We start from the raw sequence: 20726 nt of genomic DNA, 5'->3' as shown, positions 1-20726 counted from the left end.
GTAATTTAACACAAAAACCTCATAAAAGAAAAAGGTTCATTATAATTATGATAGTAATTATCATTATAATTAAATTTGCTAAAAGTTTGGTACAAATTTCGATTTCAAGAGAACCACTTACATTTCACTTACGAACACGAATAAATGCGACTAATAGAAACGTATTTAAAATGTAATTGCGAGTTTATTTTGTGAAATATAAATAAATGCTCTATTACTGTTAACGTTTTATTTACGAGAATCTTAGCTTTCCTTGTAAATAAAAATTGTTTCTAAAGGCAGCACTTAATTACATTTTATACAACAATAACAAAAACGTTTATTGAATATTTATAAAATCTAAAGGAAAAATGTATAGAAGATAGACAAAATTAAAATAAAAACGTACATTGTTCGTGCTAATTAATTTATCACTGAAATATTGATCAACGTTTAATTATTTTTACTATAAAATTTCAAATACGTTTTTTTTTGTTTGATTGAGAAACAAATCAATTAAAGATTTGCAATTTGCTACTGATATTTTGGTTGCAAATATGGCAATTCTGGAGTTGTTGCGTGCAATTCGAACATGCGTTATGGCCACAAGAGAACGTAATATCGGGTTTGTTCGTCAAACAAATATTGCAGCAGTGAGTGTTAGTCAAATGTTGCAAAACTGCTTGAATTCGCATCTCCTTACGAAACGTTTCGGATGAAATTGTTTCTCCATCAGGAGTCATCCGTGATTCTATGTCCGTCCTACACATGAAACACTTTTTGGAGTTCAAAGAGCAACTCAAACATAGCAACTTATGTTTGCATGGCATGAAAGTTACATTTCTCCAAGCTGGTTTGCTGCAGGTTAGGCATGTATTGGAAGATGGGGGTATTTTCCACTCAGTCTTCTCATCATCAATGAGAAATATGTTATCACGTTTTTTTGATATATTTATTTGATATGTGGGTTTACCTAATTTCAAAGAAAACTAAATTATTTTCAATTTCAAAAATAAATGGTAATTTACTAACCTAAGATAGGTAGGTGCCTTTTGTAGTATACGTTCTCGGTATACGGATTGGTTTGCTTTTCTCTTATCCTATTTGGCATTAAGATTCTAAAATATGTCAAATATAGTAAAGCATTTTATATAGAGCTTTCGTTATATGTACCCTGTTGATCCAGGTTTTTCGTACATTATAAAATAGTGTTTTAAACTGTGCTTGTCTCCGTGGTAACATTTGGCACAAAGATCGATAATTGAACATTGTTGACATTGGTATCTCAAGCCATCTATGATGTTGTTGCCTTTGCATGCGTTGCAGAAAATATTTTCATGCTCAATACCGATATTCGCATTATTAAATATCCTTAGATCGTAATTATTTTCAGAACCGACTCTGTACATGTTGCTGATATTATTTTTCCATTTTACCATGACTGTTTGATTAGTCACTTTGATTATAGTTCCCACACTTCCTTCACCTCCATCTAAAATTAATGTCAAATTAAATATTGTTAGTAAAAAAAAAAACTAAATACCTTCTGAACCCCATTTCCAGCACGGTCCACGGACAACTTCTGTTCCAATCAAAATCATTATGGAGCAATTTTCTGAATATACACTGCATGAAAGATAAAACTCTTTTAATGTAGTTTCATGATTTGAGCATTTTATCTAATAACTATTCATATATACTATTCATCTTTTTACCTGTTTTTTAATATATTATTGGTACAATAAAAGTCATGTACATTTTATTAAAAAAAAATATTGCAGATAAAGAAAATAAGAATGTACTTAATGTTGCATATTTCCATTTACTATTTCCAATATGACTTCCTAGAAAAATATTGTATGTCATCAATTTTACCGAAGGAAATAATAAATTAAATACAGCCAACAAAAACTGTTAAAGAAATACATTGATGTTAGGTTAATATATATTTTTAAGTGTGTAATAAAATATAGTCATTATTTATATTTAAAGTTATTCATGGATTTTATGAAATTTTAACGAAATATTAAGAAATATTGAAATACCTTTGCCGATATCTAGGGTTCAAGGTTCGTTCTGTGAGGAACTATCTTTTTATTCACTACGAAAAGGACGAGCCGGTTCTTCTTTACTGTATTTCTTCTTTCAGTCTTTTCTCATCTGATCTATGTTTCGTTTCAACTCTCTGATTAATCGACCGAGGTTAGCCGATTTGCCCCACACCAAATTTACGCGAGGCGCGAATTTTGTATATTTTAAAAAGTTACGACATTTATAATTATTTTTCGTTGGATAAAAGTGGATTACTTTGTAGAATAAAAAAATAATATGAAAAATGCGTTTACAGTTAGAATCCAAAAGTAATAAATAAAAAAGAAGCAGTGTTATAATATTTATTATAAAATAAATAATATTGGTCAATATTGTTTATAGGCTTTTCATTTTCTTAGTAATTAATTTTCTGCACATATGACAAACTTCAAGTCTTTCGGAACAGTTGGTGCACGAACAGTGACCACAGTTGAACAAAACATTTGCTATATTTGCGGTGCAAATACGACAATAGAAATTATCTTCAATTTGATACAACATATTTTCTAGTTTCTGTAATCTGTTCTCATTGATGTTAGGAAGGACAATATCATTTGGTGTCACTCGTTTCTTTATGGATGCGCGACAGATCATACAATTCTCAAACATTTCCGAACAATCTGTACACGCCACTTTGTGATTGCATGGTTTAAATATAATGTTTTCTGATGATGGTTTATCGCAACCTACGCATACGGTTACATCCTCTACATTCCACATTATTGAAGGAGTAGTCTTTAATATTTGTTTATAATGTTTGCCTTGAATAGTAAATATTATGTTATGTTAAGATATAATATGTTAAAAGTGTTAATGATTAGTATACCTAAGACAGGAAGATGTCTGTAGTAATATTTTGACCCGGATCGGTGAATAATCTGTTTTGAGGATATTCTCGAACTCAAAATGACGCTAAAATATTCAAATTATTAAATGTTCTAAAAATATATAGTTTGCCACTTACCCACTGGATGTCTTAGTTGTAAACAAAATGAAAGGATGATCTATGTTATGCTTTTCGGTGTGGTAACAAGTGAAGCAAAGATTGTATAATTCGCATGAGTTGCATTGATACTTCATTCCAATAATATTATCAGTATTGCAGCAATTGCAAGGTACATCCTGTTTTAGTGTGGTTATCTGTGAATTGTCGATGATCCTTAGGTCGTACATTTTATCATATCCGGCTCTGTAGTTTGAGCAGATTCCATTGTCCCATTTAACTACTACCACATTTTGTGTATCGGAAAACTCTTCCAGGACGGTCCCAATAGTGCCTTTGCCTCCATCTGTTAATAGTTAAAGTAATTATATATTAAAGAAAATATAAATATACCTTGATTTCCCCATTTCCAGTTAGGTCCTCTGATGACTTTAATTCTTGATGTAGTCATGGATCAGTTTGATGTTTTCAACTCCAAGTGTAAAAATTAAAGTAACTCGATCACTAGAGCAGTCTTTTTATAACACTTTCTTATCTTCCTAACATACGTTTATGAAAAACATACATTTATACCATTTATACTTTTAATATTAGATATCTGTGTTACTATTATTTTTTTATTGAATGTGTGTGCTTTAATATAAGTTACAATGGGAATGATATGCTTGATAAATTTATGAATGTCCTGATGCAAAAGTTCGATATAATTCTTTATTTGAATCAAGCTAGAAACAATTACATTGATTCTGTCCTCCGACAACATTATTAACTAAGAAAGACTTGGTGAATATCAATATTTTGTTCTTATCTCACTACCTGACAACCAAAAATTGTAACTAAAATGTATTTGCATAATAAAAATGGTAATTAAATAAATATTCTATACATATTACATGAATTAAGCCGTTTCGCACGTCTTTTGCAAGCTTAGTGATCGCAAATAATTAAAATATTCATGTCTTCCAGTTCATGGAGTACATCTTCTAGTTTATGCAGCCTTGCATATTCTTGATTCGGAAGAACGTTACTATTTACAGCAATTCTTTAACAATTCTGAATAATCTATGCATGCTAATTTGTGACATTCTCTGATGATGGTTTATTGTTACTCCGTTTCGTGTTTAGTCTTAGTCTTCGCAATTTGTTCATAGTGTTTACCTTTAATAAAAAAATGTTATCTGATTAATATTTGCTGAGTTACAAGTTCCAATTATAAGTATACCTAATGTTGGTAGATAATTGTAGTAGTACGAAGATCTGGAACGGAGGCCAGCCTTTTTGGAGCATATCCTGGAAGGTAGATTTATTCTAAAGAAATATCATCATTATCAGTAATCGTTGCAATTATAATTATATTTTCACATTTACCCAATTATTGTATTTGTTGGAAACAATATGAATATAACATGAGGCGCAAAGGTCGCAACGATACTTCATGCTAATAATGCTTTCACTGTTACAATCCTCGCAACACTATTGTAGATAAGGCCTAAATATGAATTGTCGAAGATCCTTAAATCATATCAGTTGCTATTTCCGGCATTATAGTTCTTCCAACTTCCTTGGCCCCATTTAACCATTACAACGTTTGACACATCCTGGCAGATGGTGCCCAGATTGACTTCGTCTCTATCTGCAAATAATTTGTATATACATATGAGTTCAAATAACAAGAAAAACTAAATAGTTTACTTTGTTCGCCCCTTTTCCAGTGTGGTCCTCTGACAACTCTGACACCCACAAGAGACAAAGATGAGATATATAAAAAAAAATGTGTCTTCCTACATCTGCCATGTAGTTATAAATGTACAATAAATAAAATATTTTAAATAACGTAAAAAAATANNNNTACAATTTCATTATCATAAAATTGTATAATATTTCAAAACATATTAATTAAATTGTAATGTATAATAAAGTTATATAAATAAAATATATAGAAAATGAGGTAAAAATATATTGTTTGATAAACTTTGTATTAGTGTAACAAAATGTACAAATTATAATCAAATTCCATGTGTGGAAAGTGATTGGTCGATTGGATCACAAATAGTCACAATTGAATTATTAGTTACTTTATAATTAGCAATAAGTTCTTAACAAAGAATAGTTATAATATAAAAATTTCAACTATTTAAATGTTTCCGAAAGTTCCTGGAATTTCTCTTCATTCTTGCTTCCTTCATCAGGCTGTACAGAAAATGTCCCAGTGTTAAGGCAAAAACTAACCCGCTTCGATAGTACCGGATGTAAATGAAGAGCGTAGCAATGAAGATGATGAATTTCGAGTAGCTGTTAACATCGGCAACGCTGGTTGTTCCATATAATACTATTGTAAAAGGTATTAAAAGATTATACACGACTTTGCCAAGACGAACGTATCTTTGCACGTCCGACATGCTTCTATGAATTTTGCTTGATCCTTAACATCGATATGACAACTTCAAAAAAAAATATAATTGTTTCTATGACTACCATTTTAGATAAAATCAACAATTTACTTTAAAGAATCGAATTTACATCAGGAGATATCCATGAAGAAAAATGAAATATCGATAAATATTTGAAAAATTCGCAAAATAAGATTTATTTATGAAATGTATCATATGTAGATTTAATTAGGTTAAATCGATTACGAGATAAATTAACATCATTCTCTTGTAGCAGAATATTACAGAAATATTTAACAAATTAATAGTTATTCATTTACCGACTGCCGGTGCAAGAGAATCAATGAAAACGTTAGCAAAACTTAGTGGTGTTACTATAGCAACGACGCTACAAACAAGAGTTATTCGTCTATTGCTTACGTTTCGACATTCGAATAATACAAGACAAGGAAAATGAGTCTTTTGGCGAATGGAAATATCAAGAGTGCTGGTAAATAAACTAATTTTAATTTTACATGTAAACAACGTTTTGATAGATAGGAAAGAAGGAAGATTGACGGAGGATCCGGAACCTATAGGAAGGTTAAATTGGTTGATACATTTAATCCACGTGCGAGGAGACGCCGTATCCTGCAAGGATTTAATACGGAATGAGATAGATGCCAGCCAGGGCAAAAATGAGTTTGCACACTACAAGAAAGTAAGTTTCATTCAGTATATTTTTCCCATCTTTATCCCGCCTGAACTTATTAGAAAAGTTGTATTACGTAATTCACACGCGCAAATGACGCAAGAAAAAAATATTATGCAAAAGTGTAAAGTAACTTATCACATTATCATCACTGAACAATCTTCGATGTTAAACATTTCGGTATTCAGGCGATTATCCTGCGGGAAGAAGGCAAAGTGCAGGAATCCCTAGAGGCCTTTCAGATTTGTCACAAGTTAGATATGGAGGACGTCGACAATTTAAAAGAAATTGGGAAGTGTCTGTAAGTTGAATTTACTTCCAATGCTTGTTTTTTTAAACTGCTGACCGGTCCTAAATAGAACATGTTTCCGTTAAGCAATTATTGTATTTGCAGATCTTCTATTAAATTTAGGTCGGTCCGGTTTACTCTATTTTCAGTTAAATAATTACAGTTCTTTTGTAGATTTATGCTAAGAAGGTATCGATTAGCGCTAGAAGCGTATTCCGAGGCCGAAAAAGTTGCGTCCAAATCGGATTGGGAGATTTATCATAAAATCGGTCTGTTAACAATGTTTTATATAATTTTCTATTCTCGTAATACGTATTTACTTTAATTATAGCCGAATGTTACATGCAGCTAAATGACATCAACATGGCCAAAGAAAATGCTAACAAAGCTATTAAACTGAGTCACCAGGAAAATGTTTTTTCTCTTTTCATTCAAATACTCTGCGCCGAAGGTAACTTTAACGGTGCCATCGATGTTTGCAACAAGGCTGTAGCGTAAGTGAATAATGTCATAAATTATAATTTATATCTAACATATACTGTATGGTTTTACTGTAAACTTTGTGTTATATGTCATCATAATATTTATAGCATTTCTGTATGAAACCTTAGTATGCAACATTTTTTTCTTCCAATTCACTATACTTGATCCTAAACTTAAACTTTGTTCATGCCAATATTTTCTTAATATTGCTAAAATTATGTTGTATTAAGTTGTATCTATTTTAATATAAGTACATAAAGAAATAATAATGCTATTATTGTAGCTAAAATGGATTAATTATTTCAGATCATGTCCAGATAGTGTGAATGTATTGACCAAATCAGGATTGCTGTATCTGAAAGTCGGGATTAACCAGCACGCATTCGAGAGATTAAGTTCTGCTCTCGCTCTCGACCCACTAAACCCAAGAGCTCTCCTTGGGATTGGATGTATCACACAAGTATGTATAATTATTAATTCAATACGCAGCTAATAACAACCTGAAATCTCGAAAATGAAGTGCCGATTTGTGTTGTTTAATACAGAATCACGCAGAGTACGATGTAGCTTTATCAAAATATAAAATTGCCGTCCAAAGCGATACGGAATCAGTGGCTTTGTGGAACAATATTGGCCTCTGTTTCTATTCCAAACAGAAATATATAGCAGTGAGTGCACATCGCAGATTGTCTTGTAAATAAATAAATATAGTTAATGTTGTTTGAATTTGCAGGCGGTTACTTGTTTGAAGAGAGCATTGTGGTTATCTCCGATGAATTGGAAAGTTCTTCTGAATTTAGGGTTACTTCACTTGGCAACAAGTCAGCCTGCGTCTGCGTTTAATTTTCTTTGCTCGGCGGTAAACCTAAGGCCCGATTTGGGATTACCTTTCATGATTCTGGCTTGTACTTGAGTGATATACACAATTTTATTAGTTGACTCTTTTTTACTGTTTTACAGGCGCTTTGCTTGAATTAAACGACACGGAAAACGCCCTAAGGGCAATGCGACAAGCTATAGCCCTTAACGGAGACGAGCCTTTGATTTTAGCAAACACCTGTCTATGTTTACTGCTGGCAGGACACAGGGAGGCTGCAAAGGAAATCATGAATCAGATCAAGGAAAATGAGGAAATCAACAATTCAGAGGTAGTACAACACGGATTGTCCTTTGTAGCGTATGTAAATATTTTGATCGTGTTTCAGCTGAACGCTCTGCTTAAGAATCTCGATATAACCTTGGACGGCGACGAACACACTGAACTATTGGTAACTAATAGTGGCAATGAAATAATTGATTCAACTGAAAATTTCGATGGCGACGAGGATTTAGTATAAATGTTATTACTTTCTAAATCTATTTACTATTGGATGGAAAGACCAAAAGCGTCTATGACTATGTTTGCATGTATATAATAAATAATTATTACATGTTAATTATGAATTATTAAGAATTATTCTTTTTTAAATGAGAACAAGAAATTTCATTTATAAATATTGAATAATCTAAATTATCCTAAATGGGATAAAAGTATATCAAAATTCTATGTATCTATAAATATTGGAATATATTTTGGGGTAATAGGAAGAAAGGTATAATTAGAGAAGTAGCTCAATGAAAGTTAACACTTTAAGAGATTATCATCATCGTTTATTTAACTTTTATGTATATTATAAACATAAATAAAAGTAACTTTGCATTATTTATAAATGGAATATAACGGGAAATATAGTGTCGTGGCCGACCAATTTATCATCTTTATTATTTATCAACATGTCATCTATTGTATAACTAATATGTATATTTATTAGGGCCATGACTTTCCTCTTAATTATTACAAATCATATTTAATGTTTCCATCAAATATACAAACGGATACTTGTACGTGATTATTTAGAATAACTTGTGGAATATTCCAAACGACGGTTACACATTAAATCGTATAGTTGTGTCTATTGCATCACCACTTAACAGCCTTCTGCAGCCCCTAAATATTTAGGCAGGATCATAAAACTTAGATAAAGAAACGGTTGTGTTTTCTACAAGGTCAAACCCTTACCTCCCACGCAATCCCTTTTTGAAATGAACACATTTTTGTGTTATATAATTTAGTCTTAGCTAAGGGGTCGAACAGGGAGGAAGTCTTACTTCGGAGAGTCCAAGGAAGAGCACTTACTTCATAAATACTAACTTAAGAGGAGAATGTAACTCTTAGTTAATAATACCTGAGATCAACTATTGTTTAGTTGACTTCTCAATAAAACTCCGATGTATACAATAAAGTTAATTAAGAATATTGCATTTAATATTCATAAACCCCTCTAAGACTCCGCAACGACATAACTACGAGATAATCCACGGTGTCCAAGGATTTCTTAATCCCGGGACACGACAATAGGAAATCAATATATTTTTATTCACAAAAGAAATAAATTTGCTATTACCTTATATGTATTTACTGCGATTTAAGAAAACACTTCAAACAATTTATGTTGTGATGCACGAAATAAATTTCCAATGCATAGGAATATCATGTTCTTCTATTGTATGTAGGTACGTATTTTATCTTTTATGTTTTCTTTGAATTGCTTGTTTATATCTTCGTGGAAATGTATAAATCTTTTCAGAACTACAAAGCAATCTTTGAGTTATCAACATACATCAATAATGTATTACCAATAGAAAATCATATACATTATTATCATTTACAATGTGAAATGTTTGTTTTTATAATTTCATTCACTTTACCAGGCGCATCCGCCATTATTACAATATAGGTAATAATGGCCTTAAATAGGTTCATTAGCGCAAATTAGGGCCAATAAAAATAAATATGTAGAACACTAATCTGTTATGTTTATATATTATTAGTTAACTAAACAAATTGAATGGCTCATAAAAACTATTATTGAGAGGTTTAAGGAAATGTATTTCATTGAATAGTAGATCAAACATCAGTGACGACTTTTCGCACAATAAATAATATTAAATATTATTTTTTCATGGAAATATCTTTTGCGCAACCATGCGCATCTCGTCTGGTCGAGAGAGGTATGAGCGTCGCGACGCTCCGCTCTGTAGTTTTGCTGCTGATTCACTCAAAACCAAACGTGCGTAGCTCTGTTTCAATTTAATACTTTTTAAAAGTTTCTGCTTGAATCAAGTGAGTATTTAAATTTAATACCAATTAGACAAAGATGAAGTAGTGGATGAAAACAGCGAATAAAAATTTATAACGCAAGAAAAAACAACTGATCTGTTTATAAGCGTGAAATCCAATAACGGAAAATTTAGTGTCAGTGATTACGTTATCTTTATACGGTACAATAACTAATAATAATCGTTAATCGTTCTTTTTTTCCCCATCTTGTTTGATGCACTTGACATTGCTGAAATTGTAATTATTTCGAACTGAATTTAAATCTTTGTAAACATGATATATAATTAAGTTACATTTAATATTAACCTGGCAATTTGTTCGAACTATGGTAATTAAATTTATCCAATGTTTGTCTGACTGATGTAATTGCATAATTAATTGAAGTTCACAGGCAGAAAGACCTATAGTAAATAACACTTTGCATCAGTGGACTTAAATTATGTTACTAAACTATCAATATAACAAAAAAAAATCTAATTATTACCCTATTCGTAAGAGAAACATATATAGGACTTTCAATAAAAAATTGGAATTGTTATTATGTTGTGTCCAGTAAGAAGATGTAATGTTATAACAATAATTTATATTTCGCATGTAATATACATAAATAACACAAAGGTTGATAAGCACCAGTAAATGATAGAAAAAACATTATTATAATTAGGGAATATAGTAAATAGAACATGATAATAACTATAATGGCATACATAAACATTTTTTTTTCATCACTTTATATAATTTCAAATAATTAAGAACAAAGAAGTAAATTTGTAATCTTGAATAATAATGCAATTATTAAAGGTGCAATGATATAAAAGTATTGAAAGTTAAGTTTTTGTTGTGTTACATGCAAATGTGTAAAAGATGCTTCGAAAATACAATTTCCTAACAGAGCTGTGAACTTTAATACCTCAATACGAATCTCTGAATACCATAAATATTCTATTTTTAATGTACTCTGTTATTTAGCAGGCCCCGCTTTTCTCGAATACTAAAAAAAATGTTGAATACCATTCGCATTTAACTTACTATAGAATATGCGTTTAGAAATTTGTCGCTCTGACAATTGTATAAAAAAATAATTTTGTGGTCTATTCTTTTCGAATGTATTTTTATTTTACTCAATTAAAATACAAATAAAATATATACACTAAGGTACATTCATTTTAAGGATCGTCTTAAAAAATTTGGCACTCGTGGGCTACTAAAAATAATGCGCCCCTTTTCATAAGAAAATACACAGAAGGAGGACGCCCGCTCGTCTTGTCTTAGAATAATGCGCCCCTCTTTATAAGAAAATGTGTGATTAGGGTGGACTTGTTCATATTATTAGATCGAAAACGAAATACATGTTGTCATAAAACATCTCATATTATCAAAAAAAAAAAAAAATACTGCTGCAATCATGCTATAAATTATTATTAATATAGATTATATAAGCAAAGAAACAAAATTAATTATCGTATTGTAAGTTATTAATTTATTATAAACTTTAGTTAATATTATGTACCATATTTCCCCAAGTATTAGACTCACATGTATAAGACGCACATTTATTTTAAAGCCCGAAATTTGAAAATTATAACATAAATTACATTTTTTGAAAAAGTCTAATAATTTGGTGAATAAAGTAATTGAATTTCAACATATATACTTATTTTAAATACAGGGAGACACTGATATTAAAGACTTAATGTAAATTAAGTCGACTGATTATTTTTTTACGTAAACAACATGAAATAGAGACGTTAACTTAAATTAGCTAAAAAGAATGTGATGATTAAAAACAAGAAAAGTGATGATCCAGAAGGATCATATCCTATATAATCACGGAACATCGCCTTTATCATTGTCACAGATGATTTAATCGACGTCGCATTGTCGGTAATTTCGAACCAGTTAACATACTCACATATGAGTACAGACATTTGAAATGATTTGTTATGTTCCCTGACGTTAGAACACAACTCAATGAACACAAATAATTTTATAGAATATATAAGTATATATAAATATAATGTGTAAACTATAAGAGAATATATGAATATATTTAAATAAAAATATTCAGATAGTTTTTCTATAATTTATAATAACTATTAATCGCTTTTCATGCGTTTTTACTTAATTTTAATTTAGAAAAAAAATCATATTTCAATATTTTAAGATCAATAATAAACTTCATATTAAGCTAATTCACTAATTAATATCCAGATGCATAGTGCAGTTTAAACTTAGCATCCTTATGCATAACTTCGTATGAATTACTATTGAAAATATAGTTTTCATTCAGGTAAATATGTAGTAAAATATATAACTATGTGCATCCTAATTGTAAACTGAACTATTATACAACTATTAATACACAAAACTTACTTCAATATCAATTACGTATAATAGTTACACGAAATAATTATAAACTGCGCGGAAGTCCATTTATAACATGGTTTGTACTGAATATAATATCGTGTCCCGGGGATGGAATTCTGGACACAGTGGAATATCTTCTTCTGGTATTGTCGTTGTGTAGTCTCAGTTGTAGGAATTTAATAATTCAATTGGTTTAAAACAAGTTTATTATAATAATTGGTACTCTTGGGGTTCTTTCCAAGACAATGTAGATACTTTTAGAGATTGAATGAGACTAATTACAAATATTTATTGTACTAACAAAGTTAATTCATATTAATATGGACGCAAACGGTCACTGTCTTCCGTGGGATATGTCTATTCTGCATTTTGGTTTCTAGTATGAAGAAGTACCACAAATGGTCACTATCCTCCGTGGGATTTGTCCATTGTGCATCTTGGTACTAAGTTGACAATACGAAGAACGCTCCAAACAATCACTGTCTTCCTACCTACTATGCCTACTATGCATATTGATTCTGTTAATCACCTATAATAGTCCTCAGTGGTACCCAAACTTTAGTGGTTGGACACAACAAAAACATATATACAGTGGAACCTCGCTTAACGAATTTAATCCGTTCCAAAATTTTCGGATTTTTACTCGTATAGTGAAACAGTTTTCCCCATATAAACTAATGTAAATTACGATAATGCGTTCCATTTTGCGAGTCATTTTTCTTTTGGAACGGATTACGATCGTTAAGCGAGGTTTCACTGTATATGAGTGTAAAACAGATTAGAAATTTGTAGTCTTGTAAATAGAAAATAGCAGGAAATGTAAACAGAGTCGAGTCGTTATTGACGCACGCACTTTTAATATGCCGACACCATCGTAAAAATATTAAAATATGTTCCTTGTCTAAATGATTACCTCTGGTTATTGTTACCTCTTTTGTTTTCGTTCTCGATGCTTGTGATCTTTGGCAATTGCTTTTAATGTTCTTCCAAAATACAACATATGCTGATAATCCCGAGCAGAACTTAACTGTACTTAATTACATTTTGATCTTAATAGTTGAGTAATGGATTTAAAAGTTTAATACTAGCTGGTGAAATTGCTGAATATTCTTAATAAATGTACAAACAACTATTTTTTGTAAAAAAAAGAATACAGATTTTCATTGGATAAGGTTATTGATGTTACCCCATTTTACAATTTCATCATACATTTTTCGCAGATTCTTTTTACAATTCTGATATTGCCTGTATATATTTCAATTCTTAAAACTGATAATGATAAACAGAAAGTAGAGAGTCGAATCGGAACCGAACTGAAAACCGGAAACCGATTTTTTAACACAACCGTAACAATTTTAATTTCGGTTAATTTCATAATCGCTTTTTTTCATGTATGCTCTCTGATGGTAGTTTGCTGGTGCTAGTATTCTGGTTTATTTTTGTAGACATTCGAGAAAGATAATTTTTCGACATTGTGTTGGTCGGTCTATTGTTAATAGAGTATATAAATAAACAATGTATAATAGACATCCACGAAGTCTCTTTGAATGCTCCGAATTATTTTTTCAAATAAACAATTACATAATAAACAAAACCATCAATATAAATAAAGCTTTATTCTCGTTTTCTCGAGAAAATTTGAATAAGAAAGGGCAACCACAAATCTAGCGAAACTGAACCGGAATCAAACCGAAACTGAAATTTTTAGACGAACTGCAACCGAATCTGTAACGATAAACATTTACTTGGAACGTAACCTTAAACCGAAACGAAATTAATTTCTGTTCGACTCTCTGACAGAAAGTCAAAAGTAATATTATTAATATTAAAAAAATATATATTACAGAAACTTCGGTTATTGGCACTTTGTTCGACCAAAAAAATTTTTTTTTTTCATTATATACAACTTTTACACTATGACGCTGAATTTGAACCATTATATTAAAACATATTTAATTATTTCTTGTTCTGTGCAAATAGTGGACCAATAGTGATCGAAATCCCGACATAGTCGGCATTTCAAACGTCGGGAATTTGATTGACGGTATTTCGATTGTCGGGCTTGCTATTGCCAGCGATAGTAGACAGGGGCAGGCAACCAACATAGCAAAGAAAAATCATATAATACTAATTACAGCGCCGAACAAGTGCGTATTCACTGTAATACGGTTTGAAAATTTCAAAACAAACTCAAACTCAAACAAAAATACATAAATGTATTGCTGATTTAGAATCGAACTATTTGACAGTTTAATAAATGAAATGTTAAACATTGCAAAAATATGATTATCATTACTTGTTTATTTAATAAATCTCTTCAATTGCGCTTTAATTTTGATAATGGGTTTTACTTATTAAAATGCTCAGAAATGCAAAAGTTTCACCTAGTTTGAATTATGAAAGGCTTCGTTGAATGCAGTTATAATTTAAACTTTAACTCACCTCGCTTTTTGTAAGGGTTCCAAACAATTTTGCTCATTCAATTTTTTTTTTGGATAATAATACCGCTTACCCATCGGTAATTCATTCCATCAGTGTATCTTGAGAATTCTGAAATTGTTATAATTCTTACATTTATAATCTTCAAGGTTTTTATTTTAAATGTAATTGAGTAGATGAGTTTATTTTTTCACTAAACATTTCATGAAGAGTTGTTATAAGTAATGTATTTATATTTCAGGTAAAATGGAGCACTTCAAGTTCATACTGAATCTGATATCTAAGATAATGGAAAATGCAACGATTTATAACGTGACCCAGGTCGAAGACGATAAATTGTATAACTATTACAACGGGTCCGAGTTGAATGACACAATTGTTAATGAGACAACAAAAGAGAAGTGCTCAAATTGTGAGAGTTTGTTGTCAGAAATAGCGGTCATCTACTCCAAGAAGTACCACGTGTACGTGTCGTTGATAGTATGCATTTTTGGAACAATAGCCAACATTCTTAATATCATAGTTTTAACGAGGAAGGAAATGGCATGCGCCCCAATTAATCGCATCCTTACCGGTCTGGCAATCGCCGATATGCTCATTATGGTCGAATATATACCGTTTGCGTATTATTATTACATCGTGCTGCCCGGAAAAATGAATTTTCCCTATTTTTGGGCAATGTTCATGCTATTCCACACACATTTCACGCAAATTCTACATACAATATCAATTTGCCTGACTCTGACCCTAGCCATTTGGAGGTATTTTGCTGTAAGGTAAATTAAAACATTCTGTTAATTTAATTTAATCAATTAAGAGTCATCATCAATATTTAACATTCAACTTTGACTTTGCTACCCGGAATCATATAACGCATTCAATTTTAAAAGAGACTACATATGTCCGCTTAATCTCGATATTAATTATTACTTCTAAAGAATATATTTAATTATTAAGTTAAGTCAGCGCATACTAATATAATATTAATTGTACGATGAAATCAAAAAAACAGTTTATTTTATAACTTTCAATTTTCGTACTTAATTATCCATACATTTTTTGCTAGATAAAGTACATTTGAATTCCATATAGAATCTAAATTTTAAATGCATAACAAATAGAATATAAACAATTCTATATTATTTACACAAATTTCAGAGTTAAGAGTATATAATTGTTTGCCTTGTTTCGTGATTAGTGATCAATATTCATCAAAGCACTTTGTAAACTTAATTAAGTGCTAAAGTCCTTTAGACGCAACAACATTGTTAACGATGCACTCAATTATTTCAGAAACTAAAATACTATTAAAAAAAATAGCTTTCAATACTTGTATTTATTTTCTGCTAAAATGTGGAACAGTTTTTAATTTTTATATCAATTAAATGTTGTATGAATTTTAATTTAAAATAATATTATATTTGAATTTTTTTTTCAGATATCCAAATGAAACTCATATTATGTGTACTGATATTAGGTGTACTTTGGGTATTATTCTGAGTTACATCTTACCATTTCTGCTATGCATTCCGACGTACTTCATTTTCAAAATAGAATCAACAAAGATATTGGAGGATAAGAACTATATACTGTATCACGTAGATTTGAGCGGTATTGCCAAGAAGAACGACATATTCCTTCTTGTGAACATTTGGATCTACTCAGTCGTCATCAAACTGTTACCATGTTGCATCCTGGTTGTGATCACCTGCTGGTTAATATCGACCCTAATCGCGGCAAAAAAACGAAAGGAGTTACTCAGGAATTACAATATGTGTTCCATGCCAGAAGGCAACAAAAAACGGACAAAAATCGAGAGACGGTCGTACAGGACAACCAAGATGCTTATTGCTATTGTCATATTATTCATAATAACGGAATTACCGCAGGGCATCTTCGGACTGGTGATTGGTATAAAAGGTGTCTGTTTTTTTACAAAATGCTATCAAAAGTTTGGAGCAATCATGGATATACTGGCTCTGATTAATGGCTCCATCAACTTCATATTGTATTGCTGGATGAGCCGTATGTTTCGCTTGACATTTGGTCAACTATTTAAACCGAAAATTATAGCCAAATGGGCACAAACCACGGATGAATGCACCACGTACGTATAGAAACCATCTTAGATTATTAATATGTTTTTATTTTATTGATATAATCAATGCAACAGTACGAAATATAACACACACACACACACCAATAACTAGAATCGTTGAAATCGTCCCCCTGTATAAATTTAGTTAACATCCGGAAGATTCTTCGAAATAAATATTTAATATAAATATTTTTGTTCGTTTCAGGTTCAGAAGGACAGAAGAAACTTCTTTCAATTAAATTAGCTTTGTCCTACATTCAACGTTAAATTAATATTCTGAATTGCACAAAACGTTCTATATATATTTATGTTTATATGCTATTTGTACCTGTTATTTTCTTATATATGTCTATATAATGTTACATATTTACTTATTAAATTATTGGTATTAAAAATAATATTTTTAGATAATTGTTATATATGTTATACAATCTATGTAATATAAACTAAATAATCTATTTGTCCAATGGAAACGAATGCAAGGTATTTTCAAAGTAATATCTATATTTTGAATCTCTATTGAATAATTTACACTTACAATTTAATTAAAAATAATAATAATTATAAAGATTACTGATTTATTTTTTAATGTCTTTAAACAGCATTATTTTTTATATAATATATTACTTAAATTATTTGGTAGGAATATAAGATATAAGTAGCATCGTAGGATAATTATAGAAATAGATTTAATTGTAAAGATAGGACGACTAATAGTCGAATAGTTATGTCGCCCTACCCACGATCTAGTGGGCACAGGTTCAAATCCAGGTCAAGCCAGGCCCTTTATGAGCCCTCTCGATGCTTGTACCAATGGGACCATCCTTCATTACAGATGGAGCAGCAGATTCACAGTCAGAAGAAATTGTGGAATCGCAGAGCATCACTATACTACTGAAATTGACCTACAAGACGACAACCAACCAACAAATTAAAATCTAATCATCTTAATGTTCACATTGATAAACAGATTGTGAATAAAAATACAAGACATAAAAAAAATATAAAGATATTCCTGTTAAATTTGCGTTATTCTAATGATGTATTTATTCGTTATTTTTCATTTTAGTTTTATAGTAAAAAAATATTATTTTAGATGATTTTATTTATTAATAAACATATTGAAGTTTTAATTGTTATTTCCTTGATTCCCAAATCATATGTACATTACATTAAACATAAAAATAGCAATTCACGATAGAAATGAAAGTGTTACAATACTGAACGATAAAAATAATAGGTTAAGGAATTGAAACAGATTGAATCTGTACTTAAATCTTGAACGTGAAAGAGTGTTCAAAATCTGGCATCTTTTCAAGACCGTGTTTAAACGCTGATTGGCTGATGTAGGAATTCGACTCGATGTCCATATCGTCCAAAACCTAAAATTAGCAAAATAAATGCAGTTAACTTACTAAATATAATTTGTTGCATTAGTTTATTTATACAATCTGCGCTATTTGATTCACGTCTATACGCGATTCTGTTGTAGTTCTGTATTCGGTGAGAGCCTTTATAACATGAACGATGTCGTCCAGACCGAGCTGTCCATCTTCGTCAAAATCTGAATAGTTTTAAAAATAAATTAATCGTAAAATACAAGTTGTTCTAATCTTATCAAGAATACGTTGATATGAAATGTTTGTTTACCGTAGAGTTTGAAAGCCCAGGCTGATTTGACCGTGGATGGACATCTATCGGACATTGCCGAAGCATAATCTAACAGATCCTCGAAAGAGAAGCAATCATCCTTCTTGGAGGAAAATACCCTGCGAATACGGCTTCTAAATGGATTATGCTGTAACGCATACTTCATATTAATTGAGATTCCTTGAACTCGCACAGTTTATAAACCTCTAGTTGTGGAAACCTACTAATAATTTCTCCAAATGCAATTCTATGATACTCAATATCTATATCATCAATATCTACAAACAGCTTCAGGAGGCTGTAAATTAGCTTCGTGAATTGCTACTCTTCCTCGAAGATACTACTTACTGCAGGATTTCCGTTCGCGTTAAGTATGTTAACTCCGTGTACTCTATTAATTTCTCATCGGTTAAACCGTAATGCCTACTCGACTTGCCTCCCATTGCGACTAACAATGACTAATAATTGTCCGGGTACAACATTACTCGTGTTATCTTATCAGAGAGTGGCAACAGGAAAATGTAATTTATCACGTTATTATTTTGTTGCCTGAATATAGCTCATTTCTCACTCGACACCGCAAGCGAATCCAACATAAAATCCAAAGTTCTTGACCCATATGACAAAAATCAAAAATAATGCGCAACCTAATTCCGATGCCCAGTGATTCACAACAATTTATATATAAAGTAATGAACCTTCGCTTGCAGATTTTGTGATGAAAAGTTGAAAATCGGTCTGAACACTAAATTAAATTTTATTCGAGTACGTTTCTAATTAAGATTATATTTATTATGTATAAAGTATGTTTATTCTTATCACTATTCGTAGATTTATTTTTAATTCAATTTAAATAATAATATATTTATTAAACAGTAAAATTACAAAATAAAAAAACTCAATACAATAATATAAATATCATAAATCAAAAAAGTCAACTGTTCATTTAAAGCTGGAAGTCTGTAGAAGAGTTTTTTTTTTATACAAATTTGGTACTTTTGTTTACAGTTTGAAAGTCTACTTTTTTCTACGTCGTTTATATCGATGAGAAACCATTTGTCAAATGGATTTATATATGCAATATAAATACAAAAAAAAGATGAAACAATTCTTGAATATAAATAATGCATTACAAAATTATCTAAATATATGAAAAAAATATTTGATTAGTTTATTACAATGTGGTATTACAAAAGCAGAACATGCAAATAATAAATTTCAATTGATAACCGAAAACTGAAAACTTAATAAATAAAAAACAGTATGTTTGTGTTTATCTAGAATTCTTTTTTCGTTTTCTAAATAATTATAAATAGCTTGTATTGGAATGAAACCCACGCACAAGTTACAATAATACAAATAACCGAGCATTTAGCGAAGACATTATAAATAGTCCTGTTCGTCAGATCTGGGATACCTGTAGGGACTGTTTGTATCTATCACAAATGGTGAAATAAATTAAGAATGATGATTTAATGTTTAATTTACTAAGCTTTATATTAACAGATATAAATAATTACAAATATATTGCGTATGTTGTACTCCGTTGTTTATCGTAAACAGTTTGGCAAATAACAGATGTGTTCGATTCGTACACAATGCGTACACAATGTCATCACAGGATATAAATCCTTGCATATTAATTTAAATAATATTTAATAAAGAATGAGGAAATATTTTTAATTATACTGAGGCATCATATTCAATTTTATTTAATTAAAGTTTTTATTTGAAAATTAATATCTACCTCCATTAACAAATTTTCCATGCAGTCCTAGAATATGACTTCCTCGTCCTTTCAACATCCTTGACACAGTTTTGAAAAGCTCCTCCGGCTTTTCGCTCCCTGAACAAAATAAATAATATATTAGCAACGGACAAAAGCAAATAATTATATAAAAATATAATTAATGTAGATTAATAATATTATTATTATTATTATTTCGTTTACGGACATTGTTAGAAATACCTGCAAAGGTCGTCGAAAATTAGATCAAGGTTTTTCGTTTTTATGAATAAACGTAAACTAAACTAAACTAATTGAAAATAATGTGAATACTACTTTTTTTTTTATCTATGTTATCAATTTTTTTTAATTAAAATTTATACAAAATAGGTAAATATATAATCGATAAACAAGTATTGA

The 20726-nt window shown here is 30.3% G+C and overlaps 5 protein-coding genes across 7 annotated transcripts; 2 read left to right on the top strand and 3 right to left on the bottom strand.

The window, feature by feature from the left end:
• Nucleotides 1-479: 479 nt before the first annotated feature.
• On the bottom strand, nucleotides 480-2146 carry LOC108561665 (E3 ubiquitin-protein ligase MIB2-like). Its single transcript, XM_017919699.1, has 5 exons — nucleotides 2025-2146; nucleotides 1523-1605; nucleotides 1153-1471; nucleotides 1012-1097; nucleotides 480-952 (listed from the first exon to the last, which is right to left on the bottom strand). Exons 2-5 carry the CDS (start codon nucleotides 1578-1580, stop codon nucleotides 492-494), a joined length of 924 nt encoding a protein of 307 aa, XP_017775188.1. The 5' UTR covers nucleotides 1581-1605; nucleotides 2025-2146; the 3' UTR covers nucleotides 480-491.
• A 222-nt stretch (nucleotides 2147-2368) lies between these two features.
• Nucleotides 2369-3512, bottom strand: LOC108561666 (E3 ubiquitin-protein ligase MIB1-like). Its single transcript, XM_017919700.1, has 4 exons — nucleotides 3407-3512; nucleotides 3035-3359; nucleotides 2897-2982; nucleotides 2369-2831 (listed from the first exon to the last, which is right to left on the bottom strand). The coding sequence occupies exons 1-4, from the start codon at nucleotides 3462-3464 to the stop codon at nucleotides 2407-2409; spliced, it is 894 nt and encodes a 297-aa protein (XP_017775189.1). The 5' UTR covers nucleotides 3465-3512; the 3' UTR covers nucleotides 2369-2406.
• Nucleotides 3513-5856: 2344 nt separating this feature from the next.
• On the top strand, nucleotides 5857-8203 carry LOC108561655 (Bardet-Biedl syndrome 4 protein homolog). Its single transcript, XM_017919689.1, has 10 exons — nucleotides 5857-5893; nucleotides 5940-6103; nucleotides 6283-6395; nucleotides 6558-6652; nucleotides 6715-6877; nucleotides 7173-7326; nucleotides 7412-7534; nucleotides 7600-7771; nucleotides 7827-8014; nucleotides 8072-8203. Exons 1-10 carry the CDS (start codon nucleotides 5857-5859, stop codon nucleotides 8201-8203), a joined length of 1341 nt encoding a protein of 446 aa, XP_017775178.1.
• Nucleotides 8204-15078: 6875 nt separating this feature from the next.
• On the top strand, nucleotides 15079-17216 carry LOC108561654 (probable G-protein coupled receptor 139). The gene is made up of 3 exons (XM_017919686.1): nucleotides 15079-15608; nucleotides 16271-16939; nucleotides 17136-17216. The coding sequence occupies exons 1-3, from the start codon at nucleotides 15079-15081 to the stop codon at nucleotides 17167-17169; spliced, it is 1233 nt and encodes a 410-aa protein (XP_017775175.1). The 3' UTR covers nucleotides 17170-17216.
• Nucleotides 17217-17535: 319 nt separating this feature from the next.
• On the bottom strand, nucleotides 17536-20444 carry LOC108561659 (calcium and integrin-binding protein 1-like). Of its 3 annotated transcripts, none has more exons than XM_017919694.1 (5): nucleotides 18929-19336; nucleotides 18785-18878; nucleotides 18581-18728; nucleotides 18346-18494; nucleotides 17536-17835 (listed from the first exon to the last, which is right to left on the bottom strand). In XM_017919694.1, exons 1-4 carry the CDS (start codon nucleotides 19021-19023, stop codon nucleotides 18373-18375), a joined length of 459 nt encoding a protein of 152 aa, XP_017775183.1. In that variant the 5' UTR covers nucleotides 19024-19336; the 3' UTR covers nucleotides 17536-17835; nucleotides 18346-18372. The 3 variants fall into 3 exon arrangements, with proteins under 3 accessions (XP_017775183.1, XP_017775182.1, XP_017775184.1); XM_017919693.1 differs by lacking the exon at nucleotides 17536-17835 and adding an exon at nucleotides 18021-18312 and having other exon boundaries at nucleotides 18379-18494; nucleotides 18929-19332; XM_017919695.1 differs by lacking the exons at nucleotides 17536-17835; nucleotides 18785-18878; nucleotides 18929-19336 and adding exons at nucleotides 18021-18312; nucleotides 20328-20444 and having other exon boundaries at nucleotides 18379-18494.
• Between the last annotated feature and the right edge of the window lie 282 nt (nucleotides 20445-20726).

The sequence above is a fragment of the Nicrophorus vespilloides genome, unplaced genomic scaffold, assembly GCF_001412225.1.
Source record: "Nicrophorus vespilloides isolate i.1.1-1 unplaced genomic scaffold, Nicve_v1.0, whole genome shotgun sequence".
In the NCBI taxonomy this organism is placed as follows: Eukaryota; Metazoa; Arthropoda; class Insecta; order Coleoptera; family Silphidae; genus Nicrophorus; species Nicrophorus vespilloides.
This window is presented reverse-complemented; position numbering and strand designations above follow the sequence as displayed.

What these genes read in the sequence shown, in the direction of transcription:
- LOC108561665 (XM_017919699.1), bottom strand. Translation starts at nt 1,580, where the DNA reads ATGATTTTGATTGGAACAGAAGTTGTCCGTGGACCGTGCTGGAAATGG. An exon ending in CTGGAAATGGGGTTCAGAAG is followed by an intron (nt 1,472 to 1,522) that starts GTATTTAGTTTT and finishes CATTAATTTTAG; the next exon opens with ATGGAGGTGAAGGAAGTGTG. An exon ending in GAAAAACCTGGATCAACAGG is followed by an intron (nt 1,098 to 1,152) that starts GTACATATAACG and finishes GACATATTTTAG; the next exon opens with AATCTTAATGCCAAATAGGA.
- LOC108561666 (XM_017919700.1), bottom strand. Translation starts at nt 3,464, where the DNA reads ATGACTACATCAAGAATTAAAGTCATCAGAGGACCTAACTGGAAATGG. An exon ending in CTGGAAATGGGGAAATCAAG is followed by an intron (nt 3,360 to 3,406) that starts GTATATTTATAT and finishes AACTATTAACAG; the next exon opens with ATGGAGGCAAAGGCACTATT. An exon ending in ACAACTAAGACATCCAGTGG is followed by an intron (nt 2,983 to 3,034) that starts GTAAGTGGCAAA and finishes TGAATATTTTAG; the next exon opens with CGTCATTTTGAGTTCGAGAA.
- LOC108561655 (XM_017919689.1), top strand. Translation starts at nt 5,857, where the DNA reads ATGAGTCTTTTGGCGAATGGAAATATCAAGAGTGCTG. An exon ending in ACCTTTCATGATTCTGGCTT is followed by an intron (nt 7,772 to 7,826) that starts GTACTTGAGTGA and finishes ACTGTTTTACAG; the next exon opens with GCGCTTTGCTTGAATTAAAC. An exon ending in AGGAAATCAACAATTCAGAG is followed by an intron (nt 8,015 to 8,071) that starts GTAGTACAACAC and finishes ATCGTGTTTCAG; the next exon opens with CTGAACGCTCTGCTTAAGAA.
- LOC108561659 (XM_017919693.1), bottom strand. Translation starts at nt 19,023, where the DNA reads ATGGGAGGCAAGTCGAGTAGGCATTACGGTTTAACCGATGAGAAATTA. An exon ending in GTAGGTTTCCACAACTAGAG is followed by an intron (nt 18,729 to 18,784) that starts GTTTATAAACTG and finishes TATGCGTTACAG; the next exon opens with CATAATCCATTTAGAAGCCG. An exon ending in CTGGGCTTTCAAACTCTACG is followed by an intron (nt 18,495 to 18,580) that starts GTAAACAAACAT and finishes AAAACTATTCAG; the next exon opens with ATTTTGACGAAGATGGACAG.
- LOC108561654 (XM_017919686.1), top strand. Translation starts at nt 15,079, where the DNA reads ATGGAGCACTTCAAGTTCATACTGAATCTGATATCTAAGATAATGGAA. An exon ending in TGGAGGTATTTTGCTGTAAG is followed by an intron (nt 15,609 to 16,270) that starts GTAAATTAAAAC and finishes TTTTTTTTTCAG; the next exon opens with ATATCCAAATGAAACTCATA. An exon ending in ACCACGGATGAATGCACCAC is followed by an intron (nt 16,940 to 17,135) that starts GTACGTATAGAA and finishes TGTTCGTTTCAG; the next exon opens with GTTCAGAAGGACAGAAGAAA.